General features: G+C 44.8%; 1 protein-coding gene across 1 annotated transcript in view; it reads left to right on the top strand.

Annotated features, from left to right (window-relative positions):
• TANC1 (tetratricopeptide repeat, ankyrin repeat and coiled-coil containing 1) overlaps positions 1-26521 on the top strand; it is a 49832-nt gene that overhangs the window by 7487 nt on the left and 15824 nt on the right. Inside the window, 17 exon segments of the mRNA XM_054069224.1 lie at positions 7176-7205; positions 7208-7378; positions 12071-12096; positions 12099-12114; positions 12117-12183; positions 13166-13262; positions 14182-14277; positions 14279-14367; positions 18313-18439; positions 18441-18585; positions 20727-20852; positions 21384-21631; positions 21633-21666; positions 22832-22989; positions 24191-24281; positions 24284-24421; positions 24937-25103. Coding sequence (XP_053925199.1) covers positions 7176-7205; positions 7208-7378; positions 12071-12096; positions 12099-12114; positions 12117-12183; positions 13166-13262; positions 14182-14277; positions 14279-14367; positions 18313-18439; positions 18441-18585; positions 20727-20852; positions 21384-21631; positions 21633-21666; positions 22832-22989; positions 24191-24281; positions 24284-24421; positions 24937-25103 — 1826 coding nt within the window.

Here is a 26521-nt window from a genome sequence, read left to right as displayed (position 1 = left end):
AGGCAGACAGGTGAGGTCTTCCCAGAACATTGGCTGTTGAAGAAGAGTGAGCCCTGAGGATCCCTAAGCTCTTATACTGAGCATGATGTGCATGGCCTGGAATGCTTTGTGTGCCAGGCTGGGTTTCCTGTCCTGTCTGGCCCTCCCAGGAGGTCCCACCCCTTCTCACTAGCTCTGGGATGGCCTCAGTTTACACAGGAGCTAAGTGTGAGTGGTGGCCTCTCTGCATACCAGTGTCCTGTTACTGTGGTGAGAACTATTGGGCTGAAAAGTTGGAGAAAATGTTCTGTGTGCCCTCACGAGCACAGCAGCTGACAAAATAATCCAGCAGCAGTTGTTACAGTCCCCTTGTCAGTGGGATTTAATCCTGTCTCTAACTTGGGCCGTTAGGCTTGCTCTGCAATAGCAAAGGAGTCACACCCCTCAGGCTCACCCTTTCAGCTGTTCCTGTTAAAGGTTCTCTACAGAGATGCACAGTATTTCAGTGACACCTGTATGTGCAGCAGTTGTCACAGAGTCGCAGCACCACCATTACCCAGGGATGAAGACTCCTCAGCCTCTCTGGCCAGCCTTTCCCACCATGTTGCCGCCCTCATGGCTGTTTACAAGGATACCCCGGTGCCTTTGGTGATACCCATATTCCAGCAGGAGTGTTGGGGCAGTCTGCTGGAAGAACACTGGCATATGGGTTCAGCAACCGGGTTTAGCACTGGCTGTGTTCTCTTCTGCAGAACACTTCTGATGAATGTCCTGCCCACACTGCTCATGGGTTTCTGTGCTGCCCCAGCTGCTCAGGATTTCTGTCCTGCCCACCCTGCTGGTGGGTCTTTGAGGGCTGGTGACATCAGCCAGCAGTGACCTTGGTAGACATGTTGCCCTGGACCAGTCCTATAGACATTCTCTTCCGAAGGACAGTTAGCAGTGGTACCCAGAGCTTTGCCACCTTCTGGTCTTCTGCCCCAAATCTGTTCTTTGCTGCTCCGCAGTCCACGCCAGGGTCCTCTGGTCCGAGTGGCGCTGTGACAGGCAAGCTCTCACTGGCCCAGGAGCTGCTGTCAGTGCGCCTCGCCTCATTGTGCTCAAGAGGAACCGTTCTCAGCAATGCCATCCTGTAGTGTTACAGTTTGGGTTGGTTTTTAAACATCTTAAGCAGAAGAACAAGATTTAAGATTTCTTCTGCTGCAGCACATTTGTGTTTCAGATGTATTTAAGTGTGTTGAGAGTCTTATTTCTCTTTAGATAGGTTAAGGGAGAAAAAGGCAAAACCAGCTGTGTCAGTAATACCCGTGGAAAGAAGCCTGAGGAACCATTTTCTGCTCTGTGGTCCCAGTTAGTGTTCAGAGTGAAGGAGTCTGTGTTTTCATCGTTCTACCTTTCACTGGTTTGAAGGTTGCAGTCCTGTTCCTTCACGTTAAAGTAATCTGAATTCCAACACCTGCACCAACCTCCTGTTTACACACATTTTAGTAAAGGAGTTAGTGCTTTTCTCGTACTTAAGCAGCTGGTATTGAATGTTGTGGTTTATTATGTCTAACGTTGACATAGACTGTAAAGGTTTTCAGTTCAGTTACTCTCACTATTCAATAGAAATGTTAGGTTAATCTTAAAGTTCAGGTTCTCTTTTGGGACATCAGGCCCTACAAAACTGTTACTTCAGTCAGCTGTCCTTGTACCTTTTTGTATCTCAAGGAAAACTCCTTCATTTGTGAATCAGCTTATACCTGTCAATTGCATCCCTCAGTGCAGCTGAACTGGGGCTCGATTTCCTTTCTCAAAGCTTTTTGTGTATGGTTTTTAAATGTATTAAGTTGTTTCTATGGTGACTTTGATCATTGAATGAGGGCTGTGGTGTTGATTGATGCTTATGAAACTTTTTTGTCTGGAGGCTGCTTGGCAGTAGCAAGTGCGCAGCTCGGAGGTTTTTTTTTTTAGTCGGTTTTGCACTGGGATAGAGACTGAGAAATGGAATGGAAACGTGAAGCATTCTAATAGATAAACCATTTGAAATCACCATCCTCTAAGTTAGTAAGAGGTAATGTCAGGTTTTGGTGCGCATCATTGTGTAGCATCTAGTTGCATCTGGGCATGGTAAGGAGTTGTGTTTTGACAGCCAGTAGCAATGTTTTTATAGGATGGTTTCCCTAACATCAGGCTGTTCTGTAGAAAGTGTAGTGTGTGGCCTTGTGGGTCCTGCTAACCCTGCTAACTTGGCTCTGTCTGGTCGGAGGTGTGGATTCAAGTATCATATGGGAATTTGGCTGTAAGCTGGATGAAATGTGTGGATTTGGTTGTCACCCCCTTCCCTCTCGCTCCCTTTTTAGGGGTGAGGGTGCGTTTACTTCCATGAGGGGGAGCAGTGGGAAGAACAGCCCTGAGAAGGAGTGTGGAGAGGAGAGAACACAGATGCAGCTGCCGTGCTCACCCTGGCACCAGCCCCTCACAGTTCCTGACTTGGGAACTTGCTCAGCTGGAAGCACCTTTTGGTGACCATCAACAGATCACATCCCTGTGAGCCACCCCTTGAGTCCCTGTGAGTCTGTAGGGTTCCAAAGCCCCAGGTTTCCATGTACTATTTATTACTACTAGAGCTATTTGTGGATCATGGAATCTGTGGGTTTGTTCTCCTTGGTTGTGCCTGTGTGGCTGGGATGGCAAGTTCTGTGGTTCTCCTCCATTCCTGGGCTTTTGAGGTGGGACGCTGTGTTCACTGGTGTCACCATTAGCTAACGGAGTTTTAGAAAGGTCCTGGAGGAGCAACTGTGTGGTTTCGGCCTTATTTGAATGATGTGTTGTACCCGGTAGCTGTCTGCTGCTCCATACTATCCAGGCGTTTTTTCTCATTTATAACGGGGCTTTTTTCTGCTTCACTAGACTGCGTTACTGATCAGACATGGGCCAGCATCACTGTGGGTACAATGTCTTCACAGGCGAAGCAATGGTTGGGTTTCTCAAGGTGTGAATATTTTGCCACTGCAAAGCTGCTGTGTCCTGACACCATGGGTACATGAGTGACAAAAGTAAAAGCTTGCTGTGAAATCAGAAAACAAGGGACTGAGGAGGAGCATTTTCTGTGCGTGGTTTGAGTTTTGTGTTTTGAAACTTAGAATCATTGAATAGTTAGTGTTGGAAGGGACCTTAAAGATCATCTAGTTCCAACCCTCCTGCCATGGGCAGGGGCATCCCCACTAGATCAGGCTGCCCAGGCCCATCAAGCCTGGCCTTGAACACCTCCAGGGATGGGGCAGCCACAACTCCCTTGGCAACCTGTTCCAGTGTCTCACCACTCTCATGGTGAAGAAATTCTTCCTAATGTCCAGTCTAAATCTGTCCCTCTCCAGTTTATACCCGTTCCCCCTGGTCCTATCACCGCAAGGCTTATGAATAGTCCCTCTCCAGCTTTTTCTGTAGCCCCTTCAGGTACTGGAAGTCTCTGTAAGGCTCTCCTGAGCCTTCTCTTCTCCAGGCTGAACAACCCCAACTCTCTCAGCCTATCCTCATATGGAAGGTGCTCCAGCACTTTAGTCACCTTTGTAGCCCTCTTTGGACCCATTCAACAGCTTCATCTCCTTTTTTATGTGAGGATTCCAGAAACTGGACACAGTATTCCAGATGAGCTTTCACAAGAAAGGAATAAAGGGGCATAATCACTTCCCTCGCCCTCCTGGCCACACTTCTTTTGATGCAGCCCAGGATGCAATTGACCTTCTGGGCTGCGAGCGCACATGTCGGCTCATCACAGAATCACAGAATCACAAGGTTGGAAAGGACCCATTGGATCATCGAGTCCAACCATTCCTAACACTCCCTAGACCATGTCCTAAGCACTTCATCCACCCGTTCCTTAAACACCTCCAGGGAAGGCGACTCGACCACCTCCCTGGGCAGCCTGTTCCAGTACCCAATGACTCTTACTGTGAAGAATTTTTTCTGATATCCAACCTGAACCTCCCCTGCACGGAGCTTCAGGCCATTCCCTCTAGTCCTGTACCCTGTCACTGGGAGAAGAGGCCAGCTCCCTCTCTCCACAACCTCCTTTCAGGTAGTTGTAGAGAGTAATGAGGTCTCCCCTCAGCCTCCTCTTCTCAGGCCTAACAACCCCAGCTCTCTCATGTTGAGTTTTCTCATCGACCAGCACCTGAAGTCCTTCTCTGCAGGCTGCTCTCAAGCACATCATTTTCCCACTCATGTACTAAAAATGGGGCTTGCCCCTGACCCAGATGTAGGATCTTGCACTTGGCCATCTGGAACCTCATGAGGTTCTCACAGCCCCCACTTCTTCAGTCTGTCCAGGTCCCTCTTGGATGACATCCTGTCCCTTCCACTGTGGCAACTACGCCACTCAGCTTGGTGTCATCCTTAAACTTGCTGATATCAATATCATTGATAAAGATATTGAACAGCACTAGTCCCAGTACAGACCCCTGAGGGACTACCACTCGGCACGGATCTCCATCTGGACTTTGAGCCATTGGACCATTGCTCTTTGTATATGACAATCCAAGCAGTTTCTTATCCTCCTTACCGTCTCCCATCAAATCCATATCTTCCAATGTAGAGAGAAGGATGTTGTGGAGGACCGTGTCAAAGGCTTTACGGAAGTCCAGATAGATCACATCCGTTGGTTTTCCCGTGTCACTGCTGCGGTTACCCCATCATAGAAAGCCTATGAAGTTGGTCATACGGATTTGCCCTGGTGAAAGCCATGCTAGCTGCCATTAATCGCCTCCTTGTCCTCCATGTGCTTTAGCATAGCTTCTAGGAGGATCTGTTCATGAATTGGAGACATGAAAGCTTAATCGCGTGCCTGTCCCTGCAGTACCCCTTGGTGGTGCCAGGACGATACAATAATAAGAAAGCCAGAGCACGCTGTAACAGAAATTACTGACACACACAAATAGCTTCCAAGTTACTGTCATGATCAATGATCTGAACTTAATGATCAAGTTGTGCCAGCCAGGGCATTTTGCCACCATCTGAAGCTCTGCTGTGATGTCACCTTCAGATACGATAAAGAAGAGTGATTGAACATAAAATTCCAGGTCAAAAGTCTGCTGAGAAGGACAGTGAATTAAAACATGGTTTTTTGTGTAGTAGTAAAAGGGAAAGAAGAGTTAGAGAGCTGTAGGTATCAACCTCGGAGGGGGAGGAGGTGATTCGTGTTTGTTGTTCACCTGTTGCCACCTCTCACTAGCATTCCAGCTGGAATACAAATTCCAGATTACACCTTGGCAACCGTCCAGTAAAACACTCTGAGAAGAGCACTGCTATTTCTAACTGTAATTGACTGGTTACTGTGCTGTCTCCTTGCTCTTTGCTTTCTTTCAAAGGTAAAAATGGAATATCGCAGGTTCTCTGGGCGTCTTCAACAATTTATGAAGGAAACTCGTGTATCATGTTGAATAATAGATAATGAGATACTAATGTTAAATCTGTATTTAAAACAGCTATTGCAGAAGTTTAATTCTAAAAGAAGAGGGAAAGAAAATCTTTCATCTCTTGGTTGCCACTGACATGGACGGGACTCAGTGATTTAGACGGCTTGTTTTTTTCAAAAAGCCCTTCCATATATGATTACAGTGTTGAAAATGTTTAGACTTTTTCTTTTAAATATTTGCTCTAGACCATAACCTTTTCTGGTTCTTCAGACCAGTGCCGCTACAGCCAGCTTGCTGGAACAGTGCAGCTGCTTTCCTTGTTCCCAGATTTTAAACTCTGTTAGTGGCAGTGGACTGCCAAAGAAGAATATAAAGTTACAGTTACTTGATTCTTTAATTTTTCCATGTTGACTTGGTAAAGCTAGAGTGTTCTCTCTAAAAAAACCCTTCCTTTTTTTTTTTTTTCTATTGAACACAGTGCGGATGGAAAGCGGGTTGTGTGCTGTGCACACAGCCGGCAGTGGAATGTGGGAAGAGAGAAGCTGATAAAACTGAAGGCCAGTGATGGAATCGGCAGCAGAATGAACAAGAACGGTAGCTTTTTATCAAGCCAGATCTGTCTGAGGTGTTTTCCTCACTGTAAGGAAACAAACCTAGTAGGAGGGACTCGGGCTTGAAAAGACGTTACTTCTCCATTTACCCTCCTTTCTGGCTGTGCTATGGGTGCCGGTAGCTCGACGGCACAGCTGGGTGCACCTGAAGGAATGCTCTGGCACTGCAGCCTCTTTGCATCAGGTTTGCTTTACTGGTTTTGTCTTCAGTTGCACCAATCCTATTTGAGCAGTAGTTCATGTGAATACTGAGCAATCCCTAGTTGGATATCACAAAAACTGTCGTTGGTTGTTAACCCTTTGTTTTCAGCTCTGTTTTTGTCATCCGACCAGGAAGAACATAGTGCTTTCATCACGTGCTTCTGCTGTCTATTATCAATACTGTGAGGCCAGTATGTCTGTTTGTTCTGAAAATGCATCCTTAGTTTAGGTGAAGTTGCGTTTTCTGGAGCAGCAGGAAGTTTCTCTGGGTGTATTTCCCTGTCCTGATGTGCTGCTGGTGTGTGGTGAACCTATAGCTTGGTTTTAGCTTGGGTGAAAATAACCATTGCTGTCAAATTGGCACACAATGCAATTTGGCCTCAGGGTGCACCATTGCAGATTCAGATTGGACATCAGGAAAAAGTCTTCTCCTACAGGGTTCTCAGGCCCTGGCAGGGCTGCCAGGGCAGTGGTGAGTCCCCATCCCTGGAGGGATTTAAAAGACGGGTAGAGGAGGTTGCTCAGGGATCTGGTTTAGTAATGTACACGTACAGATGGACTCGATGATCTCAAAGGTCTTTCCAAACAAACGATTCTCGTGAGTCTGCGATAATGGGACTTTTCCCTTTTTCAAACATGGAAAATAAAGCTTAGGCTGGCCATCTATGAGATCACTTGTTTGTGATCCCTCTTTAACTGAGTGTAAGAAGGAACCCCAACTAAATCTCTCCTTTTAACTACCTTCGAAATGAGGGTTTTTTTTTTTCCCCTTGCTGCCTTTATTACAGCAAAATGAAATCTCGCTGGCTTGTGTATTTAAGGTTTCCAGTGGTGATCTGGGCTCGCGGTAGAGGAGCACAGTAAGATGAGTCACGCTGAGTTGTTCGCTGGCAAATCTGTTTTCCTGCATTAAACACTTGCATTTCAATGCAACTCTGTGCTTTTTATTGTGGTGTATCACCAACGGATGCCAACGCTTATTTTTTAGCAGGTGACTCCTGCCCAGAGAACGCTCTGCAGGCTTAGCCACATCTGGCCGCAGTGCCGATCTCCCCAGCGGCACTCAGACAGTCCCTGAGGACGCCTGTAGAATGAACCTGGCTAAAGGGGTATCCATGTCACTGCCGTCGTCGCCTCTGCTGCCACGCCAGTCCTACTTGATGCAGGCACGATCAAACAAAAGGTCTCCAGGTAAAATGAAATGATGAGCAACTGCATCTTCATAGCTCTGTAACTCAGGTTTTGATGTGATTTATGTGAAAAGTAAAATCATGTAAAATCTTTTGCAGTAAGAACAGGAACTGGTGATTAAATAGATATGTTATTTCACTGTGCGAAGAATTATTCTAGTTGGTATCACAAATACTGAAATGTCTGAGTATGTTTAAAAGTGGTTATCTGTTACATCAGGTAGGCAGGAAGGAGCTGCAAAACACTTTATGCGTATTAGGGACTGTGTAAGAGGGAGCGTTTGTGGCTTTCACAGTTCACTATTTTTGTGTCTCCATACATAAATACATTAATGGTAAAACTGCTGCTGAGGCTGTGGCAAGAAACGTGTACGTTTTTGGAGGCTGTGTCTTTAGGAATGACCGCCTGCTTATGTGTGAGCCTTGCTAAATAAGGTGTTCCATCTGGGTCCCTTTTATCAACATTCTCCACATAGAGATCATTCCAACACGCTAGGTCACTTGGGATCGTTTTGGTCAAAGCCTGAGTGCAAGTGAAATTGTCCGTATTCTATGACTTGTGGAGACCCCTGCACAGTGTCGTGGGTTTGTTATAAGGTTTATAAGGAGCAAAGGGTGCTGAAAGTTGGGTTTTGTTGACATTGAGAAGTGTCATGGTTAATGACCCATTTTACACAAAAGTAAAGAGAAAAAATGTTGCTGGAAGTCCCAGGACAGTGAGTACAATTTGTAACAATTTGTCCAAAGTATTCTTGGTTAAGTTGCCTATGATATTTAGTTTTTACTTTCAACATTTAAAATTAATTCAAGTTTAAATGATTTGGTGGTTGGTTTTGAAAGTTCACATAAACACTTTTGTGGCACAGAATGGTATTTTGTTGTTTTGTGTCTTTGTACAAGCAATTTGCATGCAAAACAATTTTAAAAGATAGGGTGAAGTCCTTGAAATGGGGAAGGAAATGGGATTTTGGCCAAAAGTTTCAGTGAAGGTCAGAATCTAACCCTTCGTTTTGTTACTGTTGGGAAGACCGAGCCTGTGTTCTGGGTACGTTTGAGATAGTCCCCTTACAGCCTCCCCACTCCATGGTTTAGATTGCTGATGTGCGTTCTGTGAGCAGTGTAGGCTGGTAGCTGTTCCTCTTGCAGACAATGTGTAGCAGTTGATAAATTTTGAATGAAAAGCACATTCCCAATGACTCTAAAGTCATTCCACTGTGATCCACAGCTGACAGAAAAGGTTTTTCAATATGATGAGGTGCTGTCAAAGTGTTGGCATTTATGTGGTATAATTTGGTACTGAAACCTGACCAGGTGGTAAGAACCAGAGATGGATGCTTCTGTGATGTTCCTTTGACTTTCAGCAAACTGTAGCTGGTGAAGGTGGATTTAATTTTAATGATCTGTCTGACATCTCGGGCAGAGAGAAAATGCACTGATGTACTGATTTTTAGTTTAGTAGCTTACAAATAGCGAGCTAAAGACTCGCAGTGGATGAAAGAAGGGATTGCATGGAATGGTTAAAGTGGTGTCCTGGCATTAAGATGTGGTGATGGAGTTCTCTAACTAGGGGTAGAAGAACATTTTCATTTCAGTCCTCTTGGTTTTACAGGTGAAGATGAAGCAATACTTAGTGATGGATTTTTCAGTGTAAATAATAATCATTAATACTTTTTAAAGTTATAGAATTGTTGAATGGGTTGGGTTGGAAAGGACCTCAAAGCCCCATCCAGTCCCACTCCTGCCATGGGCAGGGACACCTCCCACTGGATCAGGGCTCCAAGCCCCAGCCAACCTAGCCTTGACCCCCTCCAGGGATGGAGCAGCCACCACTGCTCTGGGCAATCTGGGTCAGGGCCTTCCCACCTCATAATGAAGAATTCTTCCTAATGTCTAATCTAAATCTTCCCCCTTCCAATTTACAGCCATTCCCCTTTGTCCTGTCACTCCTTGCCCTTGTAAAAGTCCCTCCTCAGCTTTCCTGTAGGCCCCTTCTTTAGAACTGTGTGAGGAAAAGATTGTCTCTGACTGTTGTAATCATTTGTTCTGCCTGTGTTTCTGCTCCCTGGTTCTATTTGTACAACCCAGGCGTGTTGATGGTCATGTGTAGATAAGGTGATTGCCCTTGCATAACTCATGTCCTTGAAATACAATTCTGTTTAATGCTGTTAGGCTGAAACAATACTCAGTGTGTATGCTCAGTGGTAACGGTTAAAGACAGAGTCACTAAGTGCTACCTGGGTCTAATGAAGAGTTTTTCATAACTCTTTTATTCAGTCTTAGTAGTTTTAGTTAAAAAAATGTGATTGGTAAATTAAAAAGTCAGATTTTTCTGGCTGTGTGTTCGAGTTATAAATTAAAAACTAAAAATTGTAGTGAACCAAGTTATTTGTACTACCTTCATGAAGAATGTTTGAGGCTTCACACTCAGCCTACTCCCACTTCCCTGGCAAATTTCTCGCTACTCCAGCTTACATTAACTCACCCTGCATCTGTATTTGCTGATGTAAAATGCCTACTTGTTTGTGCCAATATGGGCTACAAAAAAAGTACCCCATATGGAATTGTATAAAGCAGTGGTCTGCCTCAGGAAGATGCTGCTGTAGCTCTGGTGATGCCAGCTGTGGAGCTCTACAGCAGAGCTGGGAAACAGCCAGGAGAGGGTGCAGGCATGGCTCAGGGTGTGGAACATTTCCAAATGAGAAATCCTTTAGACAGGTTTGGCTGTATGTTCTGCTGGAAGACAGGCAGTGGATGGGAACAGTTGACGCATGAGTACTATTGCTATGCCATGCTGGGCGAGTGTGTGGAGGATGCAAATCGTTAATGGAAGGCTGGGATAAATTCTTGAAAGGAAAATCTATCTAGACCTCTTAAATAGAAAGTGATCCACCTACTAACTCAGGAGATAAGCCAGGAAAGTGTGCCAGGGAAGTTCTATTTCCTTAACTCAGACTATTCTCTGCTGTTTGCTGGTGATATAAAATTCTGTCCCAGATGAACCTTTGATCAGATCTGATTCAGCCATCTGATGCTTTTGGAAAGGAGCTTCCATCTGTGCAGACTAGTTCGTTTAAATGGGTCAAGTTTGATCCAGGGATTGATGACGTCCTGTTCTAGAACATGAAAATAAGCTGGCAATGAATTTCCCTTGTTACTGCAGTGCTGTGTGTCAGATTTTGCAGGTACCTGAGTCACTGCCACATTAGTTTGTAAGGAAGAAAGAAATTCAATAACCAGTCTCTGCCACAGTTTTAAAGTGTGAATGTTAACAGTACATCCTGAAGGTGTTTCCAGTCTGATCTATTGTACGTGACTGCCACACATGTTCTGGTTCTTTTAGAAACAGTTGCTTTTTATTGTTCAACTTTGATACATCTAATATAGTCTGCTTGCATATGACAGATTTGGGCTATTGTCTCCTAAAGAATGAGATTTTGTTTCACATGAATGTGCTTTAGCTGCTCTCAGCAGCCAATGCCCCTGTTTTTGTTGAAGAGCACCCTCTGGTGCTGGTTGGTTGCTGATCTACCTTCAGTTAAAAGTGAATGTCTCCTAGTCTCTAGGCACAGATGCCAGCATATGCTTGTACACAACTTAAGTTCCCTGCCCAGTAACCTTAGCTAAGAAATCAGGTATCATCATACTCCCACATCCCACTTCTAGGTGGGCACCTGGAAAGAACAGGTCGGTCCAATGTTTAACCGGTCAGAGGTGAAAAACGTTCCCGGTTGGAGTTCCCAAAATACAATATCGCTGCCATTTTTGTGGTTGCATTTTCTTCTCTCCCAGGATATAGAATGCAGTCTGGTGTGTACCAGTTTACATAGAATACAGTTGAGTCGAGTCCCAGCGTTTCGGCTGCTCCCATTTGAATTTGACGCATCCAGCTTTGAGGTTCGTTTGATTAAAGAAAAAATTGACTGTGAAACTGTGAGCTCTGGATCATGTGGGGCAGTATGCGAACCGTTGGTCATGAAATATGCGGAGTTCTGTGTGCTTGCTGTGGAGACTGTTGTTATTATGAATAAAATAAGAGCAGTATACCATCATGCAGGTGCAGCCAGGTGCAGCAGTGGCATCCTGCCGGTTGACTGGAAAAGTGTGCTGGTGTGTATGAGCACCCAGTTGAGGGCAGTGTGTTTGAACTTCGTGTGAACATGGACTGGAACGCTGTTGCTTCATGAAACTAGAAACCAGGAGTAGACGCGAATGCTTCTTTTGTTTTTTCAACTTGCCTTACCCTCTATGTGATCATGGTGCATGTCGGTGTGTGGAGAAGGTGAACTGTCACACACTGGCTTCAGAGATGCCAATGGCGAAATTATCTTCCTGTTATAACAGACAATAAAAGCTCTGAACCGAGGAGGCCCATTGAAGACTGCCTGAGTTTTGAACATGAAAAAGTCACTCACTCACATTTACATCCAGGAAACTTTTCCAGGTTTTCACAGCAAGGAGATTGGCTTTGTTTTCCACCAGGCTTGCATCCCAGGAGCCCAAAGATAGTGTTTCTTCCTCGTGGGAGTGGAAGCACAGCAGTGCGCCTGTCTTAACAGTAGCAGCTGTGCATGTGAGAAATGATTCCTCTACTGTTTTTTGCACTGCAGAGGAGAGACGAGGAGACACACTGTATGTGTGAGAGCTGCAGTCATCTGGTAAAAAATGAGATACACTGGGCTCCTTCCGTTGTCAGGTCCAGTCAGGAAGCCCAAGTACGTGGAGAGAGTCCTCGAGTGCCAGTGAGGCAGCTCAACCACTGAGAAAGGGATTGGAGCAAGGAGACCCTGCTCTGAACGGTAAGGACCTGCCCAGCCATTCTCACTTGGCAGAACTGCTCTTTGTGTAGAACAGAGTGGTGCAAAGGAGCCGGTGTGATGAGGAAATGTGGTTCTTTATTTGCGAGAATGCTTTGCAGATTCGACATGCTTGTGGTAGGAGGAGGTGCTTGCCACTGTACTGATGTGATCGTAGAACTGTCTTGGTTCCTGGAGCTGTGCATGTCCTGCAGGCAGAATGGTGTTTGAGCGTTGTTGGCTGCTACATCTCCGAAAGGCAAGCAAGTAGTCCTCATTGGTCCAGTATTAAAATGGACCATCTCATAATGATCCTCCTCCTCACAGTTGGACTCAGGCAGGAGACGTGTGTTTTGCTGGTTTAGTTAAGGGTTGTCTTTGTTTTGAACTGGTCTGATATATTTGTGAACTCCAGAAGACATCTAAAGCACTGTGCTGATAAAATCAAACCAGAGAAGCTGGAACATTTAGCACTGGTGTCACATCCTCTGCATACCAAGCACAGCAGAAGCAAATGGTGTTGATAGTGGTGTTAACTGTGAGGTAACAAAATACCTGCATTATTAAACTCTGCTTTCACGTTTTTAGCATTACAGAAGACTTTTATAAAAAGTTACCGGAACAGAATTTCATGACTGACACTGAGCTCTGAGAGCACTGAGTTTAGTGCTTCTATTAGGAGGATAATCTCACCGCTCCTCAGCCCAGCATTGAACTGATTGTCACCCTAACATGCTGGTGCACCCTGGCAGGATGAGGTTTTCTCGCCTGGGTTTCTGCAGCTCTGCAGAGGACCTGAGACCCACCAACACTTTAAGGTCTAACAGACAAGCATCTTTAAATGGCATAGCTTCTCTTTTAGATACATTGCTGAAAGAAGAGCTGGTGTTACACTTGATTGTACTTTTTTCTGCCTCTTGTAACAGTTTCTAACTATAAGACTCTAATCTTCACCAGTTTTTTTTCTTCCCACCCCAAAGCAAAAGCCTGATAAGGGACTCGAGCTGTTCTCCTGCGGCACAAGAATTGATGACCAAGATTGGGTTTTTTACTGGGAGAAGGGATCCCGACTTTGCTCATATAGAAGAGAAAATGAGCCATGGTAGGATAATGGAAAATAATATATTTCATGTTCATCTGTTTCTGAGAGGACTAATGCTGTTTCCTCCATTTGCTAGTTGATACTTAAAAAATACAATTCATTTTCTAGTCATAGGGCAGTAAATTTGTACATTAATTGTAACTTGTGTGTGTGTTTGGAAATTGTGAGTTGATCTTGCATTCTTAAAAAAAACGGAAAGCACAGACCCCTCCTCATCTCTGGAAGTTAAATCCAGAATGTGAGTCACTGCCAGGGTTATCTCTGCTGCATGTTGAGGTTCAGGAGGAACGAGTTTTCCCTTCTGTCCTCAGTGATGTATGAGAATGGAAATGTCAGATGGTTTATAAAACAGGAGCTTGCTTTTGGGGCGTCTGTGTGTGTTCCTCCGGGAAGTTCAATTCCATTTGACATTTGTGTTTCTCTGCCGTTTGAGGGTAGAGAACTGGGGAGCAGCAAGTAGCTGCTGTTCCTGAGATACTCATCTGCTGACCAGAGCTGCACAGTAACACCATTTTTCTCTTTCTTCTTCTGCTTCTCTCCACTTTTGGGCCCGGGCCTCAAACCCTTAGTGCACCAGTTTGGTGTCATTGATAGGGAACGATGTGTAAGACTGAGTTCTAGGGGTTTTAACCTGAAGCCAGTTAAAATCAGGGCATTAATTAATGAGGGGCAGCGAGGAGGGTGCCAGTGAAATGTTTCGTAGAGAAGAATCTGCCTCAGTGCAGCTGTTTCCTGAACTGAGAGATTCCCTTCCTTCTTCCGAGTAAGCTGCAAGCACGACGCTGAGGTTCCTGATCAAGATAAGGCTTCCACTTCTGGAAGTTTTCGCTGGAAAGATGGGCCCTTCGCTGTGACGTTTCTCATTTTTGGCGCAGTAGCATGCTGCCTCCTGTGCAGTAACGTGCATTCTCTGCGTTGCAGTGTGCAGTAGCCATCCAAGGAGTGAGCCCGTGTTCCACCCTCACGAGCAGCACCACATCGCCCAGCACTGACAGTCCCTGCTCCCACACTCAACAGCTGCCTTGCAAAGCAGCGGCAGCAAAGGCAGTCCTGTGGCACCATCAGCAGCCCCAGCTCCACTCTGGAGAGCAAGGACAGGGAATCATAGGTGAGCACCTTCATTATGGATGCGGTTGATAGAAATTAACTCTCTCTCAATAGTACAAGTCTGAGTAGCTGCTTTGCGCCTTTTGTGTTCTGTTTTATGCTGTACACTGACCCTGTTTCCAGTCCTCTGTACTTGAAAGATTGAAATCATGTGGCTGTAACAATTGCTGTTGTTAGGTGTGTGTTTTGCTTCTTTGGTTTTCCTGGTTACAGTTCTAATTTCTCCACGTTTTCCTTGAAAAATATTAACTTGCTCTGTTTTTTGCTCCATTTCTTATTTTCTTTTTTCCTTTTCCATTTTATGTGTCTCTACAGTGTGTTTTTCATAATGGTGAAGCAGAACACAGCTTGAGGCTGGTTTAGTTTTTAGCTGAGGAAAAAATAATTGACGCTACTTCTTATGAGAATAACCTAAACCAGACTGTTTAAAAACAGTGCAAACTTTTAGGTAACTGATTTGAAAATTAAGCTGAAGTGGGGCATCACAGGTGGGGTGCAGTTGTGTGATCCTGCACTGTACTGATGGCTGAGCTGAGGCTGTGTGTGCATCTCTGGCAGGAGTCAGTTACTGCAAAGAGGAGAGGTGGAGTGTATTTGTTGTAAAATACACCAAGGTATGACTAGAAGAGACTCCAATGCCTCTTGTTGTGAACAACGTTTAGTATTATTTCTCTGCTAATTATGTACTTTCAGCCTTGCAGAGTTCTTCTGTGGGCACTGCAGCCTGAGAGAGGGATGCATGTGAGCTTTGGGTATGCACTTCAGTGTCACAGTAGATGCATTTCTTACACAGATACTTATGAAATCTTAGGGATAAATACATTTACAGTATCAATAACGTATAGTTTATCCCAAGACTATGGAACCAGCTGGTGGTTTTGGAGTGGAACAGGTTCCTCCTTTCCTTCTAGAAAGGCTGGGGCTTGATTCTTTAAACTTCTTTAAAACCTCTTCAAAACCTCTTTGTGAGTGAGAGCTTCCCTTCTCTCAATGTGGGCAAATTTAGATACTGCTATGAACCTACTGCCCATGCTTGCGAGCTTGAAATATCCTGTGAGTGCACCCATGTTCTAAATGAGGTCAAAGCTTGCCTGGTGTTTGTCTAAACCTGTGAAATTGATATTACAGTTCTATCATCTGCTGTATAACCTTGTAAGTACTGCTATTTTAAGAAAGATTTTTGAACCCAGTGGTAAACTTGCTTATTGAATTAAAGAAAAGGACAGAGTTTCAAAAATAGGAGAAAGATGAAAATAAATCCATTATTATACAGGGAAAAAAGAGGGGGGTGGTGTTGTGAAGTGTATGATTGTAAGTGTGCTGGGAAAAGCCCTAGAGAAGAACAAGGGTGATAAATGATTGTGGGTTTGTTTTTTAAATACAAATATGTCTGCGCATTCAAATATGTTATTAGTAGTAAATGTGCATTTGAAATTATGTTTAGCAAATTTGTGTGTTCTAATGTCTTTGGCAGAGATCATCCAGCTGTGAGAACAGCATGCTTCTGTCGGCTACTTAGTGGGCTTCTGTTGGGTTCCTTACTCCCACTATATTTTCTGGGCCAGCAGGACACTGAGAGGAAATCTGTCTTTTCTCTCTTTCCCTCTTTTTTACTTCTGGTTTAGGTTTCTTGTAGTTTTCTAATATTATACTGCTGTAGTAAAATTCTTCTTACTACTTTTGAGTTTGACATAATAGCGGCGGAGGCAGGTTTTAATCCTCAGCAAAGAGCTGAGTGGGAGACAGGACTGGGCTGCTGTCCAGTGTGAGCTTTTCTGGGTACCTGCACTGTTCCAGCACGGAAACCTGGAGCAGTGAGGTTCACCCCAGGAGGAATAATAGATTTAATATTTCGTGCTTCAGGGGAGCCAAGATTTTTTTTGGCACAACCATGAAGATGAAATAAATTTGTCACCCATCAGTACAGGCTGAGCTGTGTGCAGGTTAATGGAGTGCCTGAAAGGCCCTTTCTTCTACTGCCTTGGAGATATGTCCTGTTATTGGTATTGCTCAGAATATGAGCTCTTGGAGTTAAGCATCACATCTTAAGTTTCTTGTGAGCAGAAGAATGCAAAGTTGTGTGAGTGCCTCATCACCCCGGGAGGCTGGGGCTGCAGCGCAGTTGTTGTGAGAGGAGGACAGTTGGTGCCACTTCTGTGCAGAGGAGCCTCGGAGTCAAGGGAGCAATCTGGGCATTTGCTTTCTGTTATCGGTCTAATGCGCTGGAATGTTTTATTTGGTGATTTGGTTGGCTGAGTGCAGAATCCCCGCACCTATAGCTTCACTTAAATGCTGTTGGCCTGCAGGTCACACAGCTGTTGTTATTAAACGGGCATTGGTTTCTGGATTTTTTCCTGTTTTGTGTTTTCCTCTGTTGCATTCAAGTTTTCAAAATGTGCAGTGTTGGCTTAATCTTTCATAAATACTTGTTGTTCAGGTATTTTGAAAGAGTTCTAATATAAGTATTGAACCTGTTTTTAAAAGAAACCAAGTAACTTCGCCACTAAACATTCAAAATGCAGTATGTGTTTGCAAAGTGTTCTCATGCAAGCAGATGAGCATAGATTTATCAAACATGGCTCAGGTACGTCTTTATGAGTATGAATTCTTCACACCTTTAGCTATTTCAGGCAGCCTCGATTAACTACAGTCACTAGGAACACAAAACGCACTCTGATAACCCTCAAGCTGAACAAGATCGTTTGGAGCACTCTGGACCCTGCAGTTGTGTTGACTCAGCCTTCATGGGTCACCACTGCGGTGGAAACTGCTGTTCTGTAATTTGGCATCCAGCGATACCTGCGTGCTCTTCAGCTGCCTTGTGGCTGAGGGCCTGTCAAGCTCCGTGTGCCTTGCTGGGCAGCATCTGAAATTGTTTAGCAACAGAAGCACATCTTCCTGACAAAGTGTTGCACTGGGTATCCAGAACACATTTTGTGCACATTTCCTTGTTGGTTTATAACGACATCAACAACAAACCAAAGCAAAAAAGCCTTTTATTTGAGCCTCTGATTTACTTCTGTACTGCAGTGCACTGCAGTACTTTACAGACCAAAGTCTGTATGGTTAATCTAACCAAACGCTATTTCAGTGCTCTGCTGGCTCTGGTCAAACACACGTTTAGCCTCGTGTACTTTCTATGACAGTGAAACACAGTGCGGTTGCTTCAGAACGCCCTGGTGTGTATCTCTGCAGCCGGCAGCGTTCTGTCCAGATTGGTTTGCCAGGCAGGTGAGCGCAGGCTGTCTGTCCTCCTGCTGTAGCCGAGCTCTCTGGTTCAGCCCGCGCTGGAGCTCTGAACAATGTGGGATTCTGGCATTTAATCTTCATGATATTACAGGATGTTTGGTCATGCGCAGGCTTGAGGAAAGCCTCCCAAGCCTAGAAGAACTGTGCCAGTTATTTCAAATAACTGAATTTTGAATTATTTTTGTAAAATGTTAGTCATTAAAAATGTGAATTATTAAAAGATGCATTTTAATTCTTTTCTTCCTCTAGATGCTATCTTTACCTCCTTAAAGAGCTTTTTTCTCCATCGTTACAGAATGTTTTGAAAATTTGCACGTCTGTAGCAGCATTTTAATTTTTTAAAAGAAGTGAAGACATATTTTGGTGAAGTAGTAGATTATTCATATAAAATCATAAATATTTTGGTATTTTTTCCCCATTCAGCACAAATTTCACAGATCCAGAATCCCAGATGCACCTAGATTCTTCAGAACAGTTTCTTACCTTACCTCCTCTCTCAGGTGTTTTTCCCAATCAGAGAAGCTGTGCTGTTTTACTCTCTTGGATAAATAATATTCCTTACATTTAATAAAATACCCAGCGAAGAATACTTGAATATCTGCTGGCCCAAATGTGAGTGGAAATGATAATGCGTATTACTATGAGTGCGCCCTTTTCCTCTGATGTGTGGTTCAGGTGGGGTTTTTCCTCTCTTCCAGCAACCATAACAAGTTCATCAGAAAATGATGACCGTAGTGCGTCCAGTTTGGAGTGGAGCAAGGACGGGAGTCTCAGAGCTGGAAGACACCAAGGGATCAGTCACGACCGAAGAAACAGATAACTGCTTCCCCAGTGGCAGAGGAGGAAGCTGTGGCTGTGCCGAGAACTTGCCAAAAGAAGCACCGACAGGAGAGGGGCCCCTTCCATACACTCAGGGTTCCGGCTCTTTAGTAATGCCTCGCCCTAACTCCGTTGCAGGTAAGTCCTGACGTGAAAAAAAAGCGTTGTTCTGACTGATAGGACATTGAACCTTGCTGTTGAAGGGAAGTTGTTGCTATGAAAATGGGTTTATAGGACAAAAAGCTAAAGCACAGGTTCTAAACTGAATACTTGAGCGTTACCTGAGCTGTTTAAAGGTACCCTGCTGAACAAGCAGCATAGATATTTTGTAAAGAACTGTGTGAAATTCTGCCTGCTAGTTGAGCCATCCAAAAATTCAGAAGCTGAAAACATAGAAATTTAAAGCTAAGGAACTGGATAACTACAGGGTGAAGTACACGTCAGTGATGAAGGCAGGGCTTAGGAGCTGGTGATTCCAAAGGGAAGACGGGAGGATGTTCTACTTCCTTCCAGCCAAAAATATTGTCGGTAGAAGGGAGAGTATTTTTAATATAAAAGATGAAGCAAAAATTATTGCATGGAATTTTGTTCACGTGATCAAATGTTAAAGGGAAATATTGCCAGTAAAGCAACTTCTGAAGTTGTCAGTGGCAGAGTTTTGGCAAAGAATATTGTAGCAATTTTGATGAGAATCTTTAAGTTCTGCCAATACCACTTTAAATTAACTCATCAGATTCACTCAGCCCGGTTTTTACAGCCTGTCTGGGTTCATCGGAATGCCAGCACAATAGTCTGGTTGTGTCAGCTATGCCTCCCAGTTTGTGTATCTGCAGACCTGGCGAGGTTGCACTGTGTCCCACCATGTAGGTTGGTAATGAACAGTTTTGGACCCAATGGTGACTGCTGGGGCACACGCTAGTGAAGTTGCCTCCAGCTGGACTGTGTCCTGCTGATCCCACCCCTCTGGCCCATCCATTCAGCTGGTTTGGGTCCAGCTCGCAGTGCCACGTACATAACGCGTACTTCTCCAGCTGATCCATGGCAGTGTTACAGGACATAGCATCAGAAGCCTTACTGAAGGAAGGCAATGTCTGCAGCTCTCCCCTCATCCACCACACCAGCCACCATCTTACAGTGTCGTAGAATCACAGAAGTGTTTGAATTGGAGGGGATTTGAAGATCACGTGGTTCCACCCCTCTGCTGTGGACAGAGTCTCCTTCCACTGGATCAAGGTGTTCAAAGCCCCATCCAGCTTGTCGGTTTGGAGCAGCTTGCTTATCCGTACAGGCCTCCTGACAGATTGGCTTGGGTTCCTACTTGTCAGGAGGGCCCTTTCTGGAGCCTACAGGAGGTTATCCTGAAGTGTCCGCCAGCTTCCTTGGATCCGTCTTGCCAGGCCTATATGCCATGGAATTCTTCTAAGTGGAACTGTGAAGATGTTTAAAGTCTGTGCTCCTGAAATCTGATGTCATGCTGCTGCTTTTTGCTCCGCTCTCTCGTGTTAGAGTTCTAACTCCACCATCTCGCAGTCACCGCAGCCAAGGCTGCCACAGCTGCTGTGTCCATGGTGTGTTCTTCCTTGGTTGTATCAGGTCCAGCAGAGCATCCTTCCTTCTTGGCTTCAGTTGCCTGTGTCAGGAAGTTGTCAGTGTGCTCCAGAAATTGGAGTTGGCTTATGGCCCTGCTGTGTTGTCCCTCCAACAGATGGAGGATTTTGGATTTGATATCAGTTTGAAAACTGCTTTGTTTGAGTAAATATTCATTTGGTTTATTTCTGGTGAAAAAGTACATATCCCTGGTATCACTTGGCAAATACGGTCGCTGGAATTTTCAGCTCTTTTGTGTGGCTGTGGTTGTGGTTTAAAGATTGAAGGAAAGAAAAAATGTTAAGCAGTTGTTCTGTAGCAATTGGATATGAAGGAGGTTCCCTCACACTTCCCTCACACTTAGTGTCCTGGCAACAGACATCTGAACCTGTTCCCAACACCCTCTGACCTCAGTGGTGTGGTGGAAGGAACCATGTTAACATAAGAAAACTATTCAACCTGCAAGGGGGTTAAGGTAGATGTTTGGGCTGTCTGAAAAGGGGGAAAAGTCCACCTAAATCTTTAGGGAACTGGATTGAAAAGCATTTTGTGTATGTTATAACATGAATGACTTCAACCACTACCATTGCCTAGAGAAACTCATCTGCCGATACTGGTTTTAGGAAAGAACTGTAATGAATAATGATGTTCATTGTAACTTCAAAATAAGCTTCAATCCTTTATTACTGTAGCTACAAGTTCAACCAAACTGGAAGATCTGAGTTATTTGGATGGACAAAGAAGTACTCCGCTACGCACCTCAATTCGCTTACCCTGGCACAACACCGCTGGCGGCAGAGTGCAACAGGAAAGTAAAGGTATCCGTATTTACCTCTACTCCTGTCCTGGTAGCGGGTGCAGGGATGTGCCCAGATTGTTGGGAGCACCCTGTCCCACCAAGTGATGCTATAGACTGCTCCTGACAGGGCACTCAGCATGTCTGAGGATGAGATGCTTGCTCATCCTTTTTCCTGTGTGATGTGCTTTAGAGATAGACTGTGTGGCATTCAGTAAGGATTCCGTGCTATCAGAGTGTGTGTGGGCAGCACGGGGTGGGTGAGGTGAGCTCCAAAGTGAAGTCCTGTTGTAGCAGTGTTCAGGAACTGCACTGAATGTTTCTGCAACTGCCAGAGTTTATCGTTGATGTGCAGATACAAGTGTACTGCAGTTTAGAATACTGTGCTGGATTGAAGATGAGGTTCTATTGTTCCCTGATGAGAACTCTTAAGCAGTCTGATGTGAGTGCTGTTAGCAGAGTCATGGATTGCAATGATCTCCTGAAACATTGTTGGTTTATTTCACCTTGAATTCCTTCTAGTGATCTTTTTCTCCCTACCACCTCTTCCCAGCTCGCTTTGTCCCCTACAAGGCCTCAAGACATTTGCTGAAGCCTCTCTTGTTCGAAGTACCGAGCATAACAACAGACTCGGTGTTCATTGGGAGGGAATGGCTCTTTGAGGTGACTGAAGAAAAACTAACGGATACTGATTCAACGGAGACGAGGGGAGTGGTCATCACTGGGAATGTGGGATTTGGGAAGACCGCCATCATTTCACGGCTGGTGGCACTCAGCTGCCATGGGAGTCGCATGAGGCAAAATAGCTTCAAACAGCCCCAACTCGTCCCCCAAAGGTATGTTTCAGATCTGAGTAAGTGCAGGGTGGTTGTGCTGGTAGAGTCACAATGTGGTTTGCTTTCCCTGGCTTAAGGCAGTCAGGGCTCAACAACTCCTCAGCAAGTGCTTGTTTCCTCTCAAGAGGAAAGGATACTGCTAACGTGGTGTGCCTTGAGGAACACCTTCCATATAATCTGGAGTGGGCTAGGCTTACTTAAAGGGGCTCCAGGAAAGCTGGGGAGGGGATCCTGATCAGGGAGTGCAGGGATAGAACGAGGGGAACAGTTTTAAGATGAAAGAGGGGAGATTGAGATGAGATCTTACGGAGAAGTGTTTTGCTCTGAGGGTGGGGAGGCCCTGGCGCAGGTTGCCCAGAGCAGTGGTGGCTGCCCCATCCCTGGAGGATTTAAGGCCAGGTTGGATGGGGCTTGGAGCCCCTGATCCAGTGGGAGGTGTCCCCTGCCCATGGCAGGGAGTGGGACTGGATGGGCTTTTGAGGTCCCTTCTGACCTAAATCATTCCATGATTCTACGGTACAATGGAGACAATGTGTAGAACCTCTTCCTTCTGCCAGGCAATGTGTGCCTTGAACTCTGGTGGTGTATGGCTGTAGCATCTGATTCTCCCCTAGTTTGGAAGGAGAGTGGTGATGCTTCTTCCTCCCAGGGTGCCACACGCTTTTCAGCACACATGTTTTTCCCTAGAATTTCAGGAGAGGCAAGAATAAAGCTATAAGGAAACCCATCTGTCCTCTCCTGGAAACCACAGGGTTCTGCCCAGGTTAACTGGAAAAATAGTGGGACTGTCACTACTGCTAATTCCCCTGCTGACACTTCAAATAATAGTAATAGTAATGGTAAAGGATATGTATTTCCCCAGAGTGCAGTCACACAAGAGCTATCAGCTCCATCGAGTCATTGCATATATTGTTTCCATGAAGAAAGTCTTCATATCAGCATGGCTTTGCTTTCAGTCATTCTTTAGTTTCGATCTCAGTCAGAGGAGTTGTTTAAAAAGGTAAAGTCGTGCCTGTATTTATCAGACTCATTGTGGCTTCTCTTAATACTATTGTTCAGTTTTAACTTTTACCTTAGCAGTAAGATATTCCGTGATGTTCTCCTGTGAAAGAAGCTGCTCTTAGGAGATTTTATCTCTTTTATATTTGTTGCTTTTTCAAAATAGGTGGTGACCCCTGTCCGGAGATTCCTTTAAGCCAGGTACCCCCATCCGCTTCTCCAGCAAGTGGCACCAACGCAGGGAAAACTCTGAATTGTCCTGCCACTCCCAAGTACCAGAATCAGGCAGGTGATGCTGTGAGGCGCCTTGCGGTCAAAGGTGAGGTTGCACTTATTAACAGATTTTGGTGTGTGAGAACCCCCTGCCCCAGGTAGGTGGGCTGCTTTGCACAACCACTGGATGTGCCAGGAACGACAAGGGTACCCTCAGGCACTTCCAAAAGAGGTACACGGGTCCTGGCTGGTGAAACTTACTGCCTGCCCCTTTGGCCTTTCCGCGGTGAGTTCTGCGTGGTTTGGAAAAGAGCTCCGTTTAAAGAGATCACAGTGCGCTGTGGGGGGCGGTGCTTGGGATCCTGTACCTGCAGGAGGGGCTGTGTGTTCTCTGTGAGCAGGTACTCACTGTGCCTTCTCACAGCAAAATTATGGGAACAAAAGGTGGAATGCTTGGTTAGTGTATAATCCATGTGTTCTGTAAGAGTCTGAGTATAGTCTTTCCATTTTCCAAGTAAGCAATTAGAAGTTGTGTTTGCCACTGGATTATTATGATAAGAGTTTTATTTATTGCCTAAGTAGTACAAATAATGATGTCTGCAATGCATACTTTTATGTCAGTAGGTGTGAGGAGGATGCAGGGTGGTAGTTGCAGTCTTTAGGCCACTGTGCATCATTTAGAAGCAATGTTCAGATGCCCTTGAAGTGCACACTTTTTGTCTACTGTGAACACTGTGTTTCCCTCCTAGTTTGATTTTTCCCAAAGAAATACAGCCTCAGGTTCGTTTTACTTTTAAGCAGCGCTTACCTTATGCAGCGATCAGAACAAAGCACCTGGCCTCTTTCTCTGCTTGCTGTGTGTGGATGTCTCTAAAAACTTTCTGTCGTTTACTTCTGCACAATGATGCTCACGTTAGTCTATTGGTCATTACAGAGCGTGACATGATGTTGTTAATTTATAGTTCATAGGTTAGTTGGAGCCTCAGGCTATTTTCCTTGTGCTACTGAGTGATGTAGCTGTTTGCCCACTGTATCCAGTGGCAGGAACTCACATCATCGTGTTTTCCTGCCAGAATCCCACATTTTGATTGCTTTTCATCCTTGCATGCCTTGTAAGGTCAGAGTCTTTTGCTCTCCTCCACTCAGTGTCTCTGATGCGGGCTACCCAAGACCCACGAAGCTGGATCTTTATTCTGACACTGAAAAATACTTTGTGGATGAAAGAAGAATTCAGTAACACTTCCTCACTGGACTGAATCATGACCAGCTTAAATCTTGAGGGGGTAACACTTCTGGTTTTTTTATTCTCCAGGTCGCTGCTTATCACTACTGCCAAGCTGACAACACGTACACGTGCCTCGTCCCTGAATTCGTGCACAGCATTGCAGCCTTGCTTTGCCGGTCAGTCAGTTAACAGCATACAGAGATCTTCTGATAAGAGAGCCTCACCTGCAGAGCATGCTCAGCCTGAGATCCTGCGTCCAGGATCCAGCAGTGGCTTTTAAAAGGGGAGTGTTGGAACCGCTTTCAAACCTCAGGAAAGGTAGGTGAAGCAGGAGGTGACTTTGAAACTGAGTGTGAACTCCATAAAAAGTGGGAAAAAATCTAGGAATATGTATTTTAATGCCCTAAAATAATAAATAAATCAGAACATACCCTGAGAAGGGGATTCCTTAGCTGCTGTGGTTGTTTGTACCAACAATGGGTGGAGTTTGAACAGTTGTTTCAGGTTTTGAAATAGAATTCAATAAAGCTTGTGATGGTCAGGGTAAAATTCACATGTATTTTTTTGCCAGAAAACTCAAGGATGGCTTCACAGCCTGAAGTTAAGGCACATTTGTGTTGAAGGGTACTTTTTTCATGTTATGGCAGTGGTGTTTAACATCTCTCACTGTAGTTTTTTAATCTCCTGAATAACACTTAAAACACTGTAAGATGGATTGTTGTGCATAAAGATACATTTTTATTTCTTCATGTTTAAAATTTGGGGATAGAAATATGTCACTGATAGGGGAATTTGTATTCATCCCCTCCTTTTTTTTTTTTGCATCATTTCAGAGCAGAAAATTCCTGAGGAAGACTACATAATTTTGATAGATGGCTTAAATGATGCTGAATTTCATAAACCTGATTATGGCGAGACCCTTTCTTCATTTCTCTCAAGCGTGATCTGTAAGTTTCCTCCTTGGCTGAAGCTCATTGTGACTGTAAGAACCAACCTCCAGGTAAAAACACCTTTCAATGTTTTTCTTACTCTTTCAGACTAAGTGTTCTTTATATAGAGCAGGTGCATTGTTACAAAAGAGAAATTCAAAGTGAAGTCTCTTTGGGGTTTTTTTCTCTTCCTCCCTTCCAGTGTTGTTGCATGTTTATTTACAGTGCACAGGGATAATATCGGATGACTCTTGTTTGAATCCCTCTCCTGAGTACACTGGTAGAATCAGTAATAGAAGAGGTGAATCAGAGTGTGTGTCCTTGGCCTTCAGGAGTGCAATGGGCAGATGAAGATTGAAAGCTTGGAAAATACAAAAGTAATTGGAAGCCCATAGGATTTTTCCCTCCAATGTTTACTTGTTGGAGTGCTTTTTTCTGCTAGCATTAAGTTCTGCATTGTCACTTTTTAGGAAGGGATGAGCCACAATCTCACTATCTCTGTTGATGAGATATATGACCTTATTACTGTTGTGCATCTCGTCAGCTGTTTGCTGCTCTGAAAAAGCTAGTCTCCAAACTGCTGGTTAAAGCTTTTTGTCAGAAACTAAGCCACTAAGAGATACTTGCAGAAATCCTGAGGGCATTTAGGTGAGGCCATACAGAGCCCCCCATGTTCCTGCAGTGGACAGAACGCTGTGAACACTGGTCTGGGTTTGTTTCCAGCACTGTGCACACTGTTTTATGGTAGTCTTCTTCAGTTTGAAGATGAAGATGTGTCTGGTTTTAGTCCTTTTTCCGTCCCTTTGAGGGAGCACCCTGTATTTGCCCAGAGAGGTGGTGGCTGCCCCATTCCTGGAGGCATCCAAGTCCAAGATGGATGGGTCTTTGAGCACCCTGATCCAGTGAGAGGCATCTGTGCCTGTGGAAGGGAGTTAGAATACTGGATGGACTTTAAGGTCCCTTCCAACCAAAACCATTCTATGATTCTCTTTTGGCAGTGCTAGAGATAGAGCTCTGCAGTCCTGTGCCATGCATGACCAGGCACCCCTCCCTCTCAGAGGAGAACACCTGGTGGAGGACTGAGGTCCAGTTCTGTAGGAACTGCTCCCTAAGAACTGAGAGATTGTCTGGGCAGGAGTAGGTGCTCCATGCACCAAGCTGACAGGGTGCAAGGCAGCGCAGTGTGAAGGTGGATGTGCCATGGGGTGGGACGAGGTGACCTTTATAGGTCTCTTCCAACCGACTCTTCTAGGGTTTAAGGCTGGTTTGACAGAGTTAAGGTGCGGTGTGCTTCAGAGATTCTTTCTCTCTTATTAGTTGTGGTGGTTTTAAATAGATCATTCCCTCTACCTTCCCCTGGCCTGCCCTAGGGTCCAGCTCTGGTAACTGTTCTCTGTTCCCGTAATGTGGAAGTGATCATTTCTCTAGCTCATCCCGTTCTGTTTCCTGTCTGAGCTCGGTCAATAAAGTATTTGACCTTCCTATGACA

Source organism: Cuculus canorus, chromosome 6, assembly GCF_017976375.1.
Source record: "Cuculus canorus isolate bCucCan1 chromosome 6, bCucCan1.pri, whole genome shotgun sequence".
NCBI classification, from domain to species: Eukaryota; Metazoa; Chordata; class Aves; order Cuculiformes; family Cuculidae; genus Cuculus; species Cuculus canorus.
Note: the sequence above shows the minus strand (reverse complement) of the source record. Positions and strands in the feature narration are given on the sequence as shown.